This window comes from Fukomys damarensis, unplaced genomic scaffold (genome assembly GCF_012274545.1).
Source record: "Fukomys damarensis isolate Sample0158 unplaced genomic scaffold, DMR_v1.0_HiC HiC_scaffold_15, whole genome shotgun sequence".
NCBI lineage: Eukaryota > Metazoa > Chordata > Mammalia > Rodentia > Bathyergidae > Fukomys > Fukomys damarensis.
The window spans coordinates 8,618,660-8,627,952 of record NW_022900927.1 but is presented as its reverse complement, the minus strand read 5'-3'; the positions used below and the strand labels follow the sequence as shown (position 1 = coordinate 8,627,952).

At 42.3% G+C, this 9,293-nt stretch overlaps 1 protein-coding gene across 1 annotated transcript in view; it reads left to right on the top strand.

The window, feature by feature from the left end:
- The window catches only part of Ano6 (anoctamin 6), a 199,669-nt gene that overhangs the window by 174,256 nt on the left and 16,120 nt on the right, over positions 1–9,293 (top strand). The window contains exon 16 of the mRNA XM_010638370.3: positions 4,350–4,480. Within this exon, the coding sequence (XP_010636672.1) occupies positions 4,350–4,480 (131 nt within the window). The remainder of the gene's footprint in view (positions 1–4,349; positions 4,481–9,293) is intronic.

The window sequence follows — 9,293 nt, the reverse complement described above, 5'->3', positions numbered from 1 at the left end:
ACACAAAAACAATTTTTTAATAAAAGGGTTTTTGGGGGGAATCCTAAGGCATAATGTATGTATGTATATATGTACTGTTTTAGGAGATAATTATCTAAAATAATAACCCCAGAAGTTTAGACTTTTTTTCCTTTAAATGAGAATAGTCTAGTTCTGTGAAATATAGTGTTGGAATTTCAATTGGCATTGCATTGAATGTATATAGCAGTACCAAAACAATTTTTTAATAAAAGGGTTTTTGGGGGGAATCCTAAGGCATAATGTATGTATGTATATATGTACTGTTTTAGGAGATAATTATCTAAAATAATAACCCCAGAAGTTTAGACTTTTTTTCCTTTAAGAATGAGAATAGGAGCCCAACAGAATGGCATATTTCCTCTTCATCACCCCCAGGTTTCTCTCTATTCTATAAATATATAAAATAGAAGAAATTCTTAACTCAGTCTCAGATTATTAAAAAGCATCTTCTGAACCAGGCATATTATTGAGTGCTAAGATTCGATAACTAATTGTTGACATCTGTTTTCTCAGTTTGAGAAATTAGAGACAAGGGTATATTTCTTGGGTTGAAAAATTAAGGACAAATTATAGCATCCATGACCTACTTATATTTTCATTTCAAGTAAGCCCATTGTTAAAAAGTACAGTGACCTGAACTTTGCCTTTTGATATTTCTATGCTTGGCCTAAAGTATTTATTTCTGCTTGATGTTTTAAGTTATTTTTCCTTTAGCTTAAAAACTGGGAATGCTAAGTGTCAGCCAAACTTAAGAGCATTGGGCTGCTGTTGCTTTGTGTAGGTTCTGGTTTCCTTCTTGTTTCTATTTCATACAAAATCCTATACAATGATACAGCAATTACCCTCACTGCCCAGAACTTCACCCATGGCAAAAATAAACAGGAAGGGAGAAAGAATCTTGAAAGTCAGTAACTGTTTTCCTGTTGATATGTCAAAAGAAACATGGTGAAGTGCATTCTCCAGAACTCCGCCTTCTCCATCTTTTGACATGCTTTGGGCCCATATCCCTGACCAGGATTCTTGGCACCAGGGAAGCAGCGTGTCCGGCATTCTGGTCCAGGTTCCCTCTGCCATTTGTTCCAAACTTGTACTGGTCCTGGATGTAGAGCAGGCCCTTGGCACAGACTATTGAGCAAACAAGTGCCACAGATACTTCAAATACAGAGTAGCAGTAAATTACAGAAGTATTTGTTAGACCCAGAACACAAACTCCAAGCCCTTTAGCCTTCCCAGCTCCACTTAGCATTTTAATGTTTGAAGCATTTTTGGGAGTTTGCTTTATCTTATATTTGACAGGGGGTTAGTATAATTTATGTGTTAAGCAAATTGCTCTGGAGAAACTTTCATAATATATTAAGGAAAAATAAGCTTCCATAATGTCTGTGATGTTAGTATCTTTTGGTGTTTAGATGGCAGATAGCTAGAATTTTCTTCTTCATTATCTCTTCTATATTTTCCACAATGAATATACACTGATATAAATTAGAGAAATGAGCTGTCCTGGAAGGTATCCTTTCTCAATATATGATCTGGACAGAGAATGAGCCAGAGATACACAGAGAGTCCTAGATACAGTTCCTTCACTATCCAACTCAAGAAGAGTGAACTCAGGCACGCAATACATTCAGATAGTGAGCAAAGCTTACGTTACAAAAGTAGTAAGTGAGAATACTATAAAATGTTCTAAACAAGTGGAGACTTTTTTTTTTTTTTTTTTTTTTTTTTTTTGTAGACTTTTTTTTTTTTTTTTTTTTTTTTTGGTTTTTTGAGACAGGGTCTCACTATGTGGTTGAGACTGGCCTCATTATATAACCCAGGCTGGTCTCAAACTCACAGCGATCCTCCTGCCTCAGTGCCCCCACCCCCAGTGCTGTGATTATAGGCGTGCACCACCACACCCGGCAAGACTATCTTTCATATGTAGAAAAAATACGGTTAAGAAAAGGCCAAGAGACTATGAGGGTTAAGTATTTTCCATGATACATAGTAAGTATTTAGTAAAGGGCAGTTTGTTTCAATGCAGTTGTATGCATGGTTATATTAATAGGCATTGAGTAGGCATTGAAAATTCCTAAGGAATTCTAGACTTGGCCAGTGGAAGAGATATCTGAGTATTTTAAATCCTACAGGTGGTTCTCATGTGCAGTTAAGTTTGAGATTTCACACTAGAATTAAAGCCCTGTAGAAAACTGAAAGACCCAGGGCAATAATGGACATATTTCTTTACAGATGAGTGATTTAGCTCTGGAAATCTGATTAAGAGGCTCAGAGTCTGTAGCTCTGAAAATGAAGGTGATCAAAAAGAGCTCTAACATGAGCTGACTTGGAAGGCAGAATAGCATGAAAGGGAAGCAGCCGGGCAGAGGTTTCATCCCAAAACCAAGCTGATGGATTTGGCCCAGACAGAAGCATGGCTGCTTCTCTGGAGGCATGGACAGGATTCAGAAGAGGCTGAGGCTGGAAGTGGGGAGACAGAGCAAAAAATAAACCAACAGAAACTAAGCCCAGTAATCTCAGGTGTGAGAGGTATGAAGAGTGGTGGACATGTGTGGTCCTCAATGTGACTTGTGCCACAAGGCCCTTGGATGGCAGTAAGACAGCAGATTCTAGAACATTCCTCAGGTTTTTTTATTGAAGCAAGCTGCACTATTAGCAAGCATTGGTGTCTTTCGTGGAAACTCCAAAGTGAGAACCATTGTTCCAGGTGGACTAGTATCCCCAAGAAACCCAAGCCAGGACTCCAAATAATGTAGGCCTTATTTTCAGTTAGCTTCAGCTGATATGGCCTGTTAGTCAACCGGAAACCTCATACAGAGGGTACAGGTGTGTTTGAAATGTGCTATACCTTTTTAACCATTTTTAATTATTTCATCTTGACAGTAGCCCTGGGTGGTGAACATTTTATCACTCTTATTTTCTTTTAACTTTGCCAAAGCAGAATAGCTCGTAAGAGATGAGTATGGATTTAGATTGAGATTCACAGATATTTGACTCCGACCCCTTCCCTTTTCCCCAGGCTTCTGCTGCTCCCCCAATGTCATCAGTGAGAAAGAAGGGGGGAAGAGACTGAGGCCAGGAGCTCGTCCTGTAGGGAAAGTGTGTGTAGTGAAGAGAGAAAGAGCACTGAGATGGGCAGCAATGGGAAGCCCAGTACCATGCAGCATCCTAAACCCTGGGCCAGCTGGGCGTACGTGGTGGGGAGAGGATGAGGTCCCATGTGGTTTTCTCACAGCAGCTGTCTTCACGGCCCTCTGATGGCTTCTCACTGTCACATTTCGAAATCCACATAAAGGTGTACTCAGCTGCAGCTTAGCCAGATGTTGTAGGTGTACCTGAAGTTGCTTATTGTTGTGCTGCTTCTGTGAACTCTACATGTAAACAACAAACGGGCTGTTGCTTGAAGGGACACTGGTTCTTTACGCTGGAGGGGTAAAAACATTACTCCCGTAGCTGCCAACTCAGATTTCTTTTCAGAGAAAGTTGCCATAAAAAGTGGAGGGAGCATTTATTGGAGCCATGAGGCTTTGAAGGCGGGGGAAATACGATGTCTAAGAAAATAGACTGCTCTGTGGAAGCAGGGTCCAGTAGTGCACAGGGCTCCCGCTGCCCCTGATGGGTGTTTCACTTCTCTGATCTATTGTTCAACTTAATAGACTCAGAGACCTGTTTATCTCATGCCACATGACGACACTCTTCTGCTCAGTGCCCCCCACGGGCTCCTCACTTCCTTCAGAGTTATAAGCACCCATATCTTAATAGGGGCCAGCAGACTTGTTTCCCAGGAGCCTCTGCACTCTCAAAGGTGGGGGCTCCCCCTTGCCTCCGGGTCTCCTTAGTCCGTGTTCTCTCTGCCTGGAAGCTCTCCCTGTGCTGCTCAGCCCTTAATCTCTTTCTCAGGTCACTCAGTGAGGTTGACTCAGACTTCCCTGCCCACTGGTATGAACTGACCTTGCCTTGCTTTGTTATTCTCCACAGCTCTTCACACCATAACACATGTTATGGCTTTATTGCTTCTTTTTATTGACACTTTTCATATTTGGAAAGACCATTTTGATAGGAAGTGTGAAAAACTAAAATTAATAAAAGGAAGGAAAATCTCAAACAGTAAGCTGCCCACATCCAAAAGAAAAAAAAATAGTACCAGTTGCAATATTGATACATCCAGATGAATAGTTGTACTTTTCAAAACATGGAGGGGTAAGGAGGCAGAAATTTAACATGCAAATAAGACATTAATTTCTTGGGAAGAGTATGTGCTTAGCTTGAAAGAGCAACAAAATGACCTCTGTCTGATAACATGCTGATTTATAATTTGATGTTTTTGACAGCTGGGTCATGAATCTAATTGGACGGTATCGCAGAGTTTCCGGATCAGAAAACATAAGCCCACGGTGGGAACAGGATTACCATCTGCAGCCCATGGGCAAACTGGGCTTATTTTATGAATACCTTGAAATGAGTAAGTTGTTAAGTGAAGTTGTAAGTGATGTAAAATGTGGGAGTGTGCTTTAGAGTCCAGAACCATCTGTTGTAGAGCCAGATGATTATTTAGTATATTGTAATGAAGAACAGTATGTTTTTCTCCACTAGATAAAATTATACAACTAGGCTTTCAAATAAGGTGGCTGTGTGTGTCTTTGTCAATATTTATGTTGTTTGGAGCTAAATATTTATTACTGAGCAATGAAATGGAATATTCATCGAAGTACTTCTTCGCCATTAGTTCTGAAAACAATCTGACCGTGTTGTCTGAGGATGGACTTAGCAACTGTCAGTAGATATGATTCAGCTCGAGCTGGCATCGGAGGGCACTCAGTCCTCCAACTGCCTAGAAACAGGGATGGTGAGGGCAAAAGACAGACTTGTGTAATTTCATCATACACGAGGGGCTGGAAGGTCAGTGCCTCAGAGTGGACAAAGAGAAAGACACTCCAAGCTCACCACTATTTATTAGGTGCACACAATGGTGACAGGAATTCTACCCTGATGAGGATCTAAGGTTGACGAGGGTCTTATGTTGATGAGGGCGGTAAAGAGAGCATTCTTACAATAGTAGGTGGGACAAGATAGCAGACTAATAAAGAATTTGTCCTTTCCCCAGGTGAAACCTTTCTCTTTTTTTATTACTATTCAGTTCTTGAAGAACCAGGATGTCTTCGGCTGCTGTACTTTTGCCCTTGAGTGTCACAGTATCAGGGGACCATTAAGGCCTCAGCTGTGACCAGAGGCAAACTGAGTTATGTGTCCACGAGCCACAGCCGGCTCACAAGGCAAGGTGACACTGAGCTTTAGAGAGCTATAGTCATACTTTAATTATGAAATGATTTTTCCTAAAAAGTTATGTAGAATGGCTCTCAACAGACTGGAGCGCATGCAGGCTCAGCTGTTGGCACATAGCTTCCGCACTGTCCCCTAAGAAAGCCCACAAGAGAATGATGCTCACTCAGGGAGGCTCACAGGTCCCCACACCACTTTTGCCTTGGGCAGCATATCTGTCTCTTGGCCACTGGTTTCCACCTGGTTCCTTAAATGGCCTGGTGAATGGGAAACCATTCTGTTGGCTTGGAACTCAGATTTAGCACACAGGTCATCTTGGTGCTGAACATGTTTGGGTGTTTGTGTCTGTGTATGGGCTCTGTTTCTCTTCAGTTTAACCTGATTTTTGAGCGCTCTGGTGCTGTTTAAATGGATCTCAAAATATATTTCCATAGAAAACACCATCTTTTCTATTATGCATGACACACTTGTATGTGATAGACAGTTAACAACTAACATATTTTGTACTTGTGCCCTTTCAGCTAACCATTGCATTGAACTAGTTTTTGGGGTTTTTTGTTTTTGTTTTTTGTTTTTAAGAATAAGAGAATAGAAAAAGAGGCATAAAATTTTCATTGACAGGCTTTGAATTTATGCATAGGGATTTTTATGTTTGCAAGGACACCCTTTGTGGTCCCTATTTACAAGTCTGCAGATCGAGGTGGGTTTTATTAAATAACATTCTTCGTATAAAATAATTGCTTTTTAACATATACATTATGCATGAAAATACATCTGCTTTCTTTGGTGAGTAAAAGGTTCATTTTGTGGCTTCTTCAGTCAACAATACTCTGCAGCCGCCTGAGGTCTGATTTGAATTTCATTTCTGCTTGTGTTTCGTGATCAGGATTTATTAAGGGTGTAGCTGCCATACATAATGTAGAAGCCACATTTATTTTATTTATTTTCAAAAGGACTCCAAGACGATTACCTATTCCAAAATGAGTCATAATTACAAATATATCTTCTGGGAGCCTTTATCAGAATTAATAACAACATCCTGGTGCAAAATAGCACTTATTATTTTAGCCTCCCCAAAAAACACCTGGGAAAAAGTTATTTTTCTGTAGTTGGTAAGTCAGATGATGTTGAAAGGAAAAGTTTTATACTCATGCTTTCTGGGAGATGTTGACAAGACTTTTATGGATTCATAGGCTCATTAAAATAGGAACTAAATTTGGCCTCATTCTACCCTCTCAGAAAAGGTGAAATAACAACTGATGTGGACAAATTTCTAGATATACTAAATTGTTTTCCAGTTATCCAGTTAATACCTAATAGCTTAAAAAACGTAATCAGTTCCTGAGAATCAGTCTGTTATTGTATTGTATTCCACAGCACTGTGAAGTCTGGCTTTTGTCCTTGTAGACAGTAGAAGATAAAGTTTCAAAGGCCTTTTGAGTTATTTCTGCTCCTCTAAAAATAAATATTGAGTGCCTTTGGGAGTAGTTTCCTAGCACACAGTTGCCTCTGTCCCACCTCCTCATGCTGACAACACCCTCACCTCCCATACTGATTAGGACTTCTGCTGCTGAGAGGAGGCATCTTCCTGCAGGTGTCCCTGGAGCTCTCCATCCCTGGCTAGGCCTTGCACCAGCCACCAGCCTTTTTTCTTTGCTCCCATTTGACACAGAACCCCCCTCGGCTTTTCACATCTCTGGTGGCTTCTTTCTTCTGGGCCTGAGCCACACTTGCTACTATAATCACATGTAAGTCAGCTCTCTCCTTGCTGGCAAGCCTGTTGGAGGTAGCTACCAAGTCCTCTGAGTCTCTTAGTCCTCAGTTAGTACTGAAGATTATTTAAGTGACTCGGAGCAACTGTACAACCTTTAGTTGTTTTTACATGCACATTGCCCCATCTTATCCCCACCAAATGCTGTGTGGCCTGTGATTTCCTTTGAGTCAAATTTTTATTTATTTTTTTTTAGTTTTATTTTGGGGTGGTACCAGGGACTGAACTTGGGCCCTTGCTCTTGTGAAGCAGTCAGTGGAACCACCGGGCTAAATCCCCGACGCTGAGTGAAATTTTTATTAGTGAATTTCCCAATTTCCCACTGTGCTTTAAATTATTGAGTGACCCTGGGGCATTAGCCAAAGTCACCTCCCAGAGTATTGGTCCTGATTATGGGAACTTAGTCACAAAATAAGAGAAATACAGGGTATTGGTGTTAACATCTAAAAGCTATAGACACTTTTGTTCCACAACTGCTATATGGCGCAGTCACAGTGCACTGAGAACTCGCTGGCATCCTCCGTGGCAGGTGCCATAAATGAAGGACACCAAAGTGTGAAGCGGTTTCTGTGGTACAGCCCCTTATACCCATGCCATGTTCACTCAGTCTATCTCCAGGCTACTTTTTAAAAATCATGGAAACATGAACTTCCTACATCAGTGGCTCCATTTAACTTACTGTGATGAATACCAGTCGTTCCTTAACCCCTCCTTGTAGCCTCCGCTCTACATCGCACTTACCTCAGCCCTCTCCCCTTGACTCCAGCCTGCTTTATCCCCTCCCCTCATCTCTGCTCTGCGTGTCTAGAGCCTTAGAGCCTACACTGACCCTCCTCGCCTCTGTGGCATGAGCTTTCCCCAATGGCAACAGGTAACCAGGGAGGATTTGCAGGCCTCCCCTCCGTCCTGTAAATATTTATTGAGCACTGTATCAATTGTTAGGGAGACCAAGATAAGACTTGCTCAGTGCCCTCATGGAGCTCAGCACTCCTAGGTTGTTAAGAATGCAGCTCCTCAAGCAGGTGACCTTTGAAGCGGATTTTGAAGGATGGAGGAAGTTAGTGATTAACATGGTGAGTGGAATGGTCATTCTGTGCAGAGAGGCAGACACATTTTAAAGTGCAAATGCACAGAAGGGCGGTCACTTCTAAGAACACTGAGTAGACAAAGTATGAAGAGAAGGCTCCATAGGTATAAAACAGATCAGAGGGCTGTATCGTGATAGGCCGGGGCCTTGTTCTTTCTTCTTACATATGCATCTGTTGGAATATTGGCAAAGGATTACTGCACGGTGTTTATGTTGAAGATCAGATTACTCTGGCAGCAGGTGGAAGGTAACATTTTGGGTGGGGTCCACATGGGGTGGAAGGAAGATAATCCAGGCAGGTGCAGTAGGTAACCCAGACAACAAGTGATAAGCATCTAAACAGAGGCCGGGGGCAGCTACTAGAATTCGGGGGAGGCAGGTTTGATGAGTACTAAGAGGTGACCCTGGCAGTACAGAGTGAGACTGACCGAATGTGTGGGGTGGAAGGAGGGAGAAGAGCTGCTGTGGAGGAGACGTTTTAGTGCTATTTTGGGAGTGATTTGCGTGCAGGACACCAGAAAGGCAGTACCTCCGAGGAGCCATGGATGAAGCCGTGTGGGTGGGTCAGGCAGGAGATTCAAGAGTGTGGCAGAAAACTGATCCCGAGTCCCTGGGGAAAGGGGGCGTTTAAAGAGTAAATAGGAGAAGTGGGCCCACAGACACAAGGAAGAGCAAAACGGGCGGAGGAGCAAGTGCAGCACAGTGGTTTCAACACACAGAAGTCTGGGAGGGATTTGAAAGTGACAAAGGGAGAGAAATGAAAACGAAGGTGCTGTTCCATAGAGGGGAGCGTTGGGTCAGTGGTCAAAACTGAAACAGAACTAAAAACGTGAGTGGACTCTGGAATGTGCAGTCGCCTACAGGGTTAGCAAGAGATTCAGGGCAGCAGTGCAGGCTGCCGTAGGATTTGGAATCTGCGGAGGGAACAGTGGTGGGTGGAGAAGGAACCAGTGTAGACGTCCTTCAAGAACGTGACAGGAAAGTGAAGAGGGAAATCTTAGAGAGCATTATAGAATCCTGACAAAAGTTTCAGGCAAGGCGGGGGATTTAGCTCAGCGGTTCGGTGGCCTGCCTTGCAAACGCAAGGACCGAGTTCAATCCCCGGTACCAAAAAAAAAGTATAAAAAAAAAAAAAAA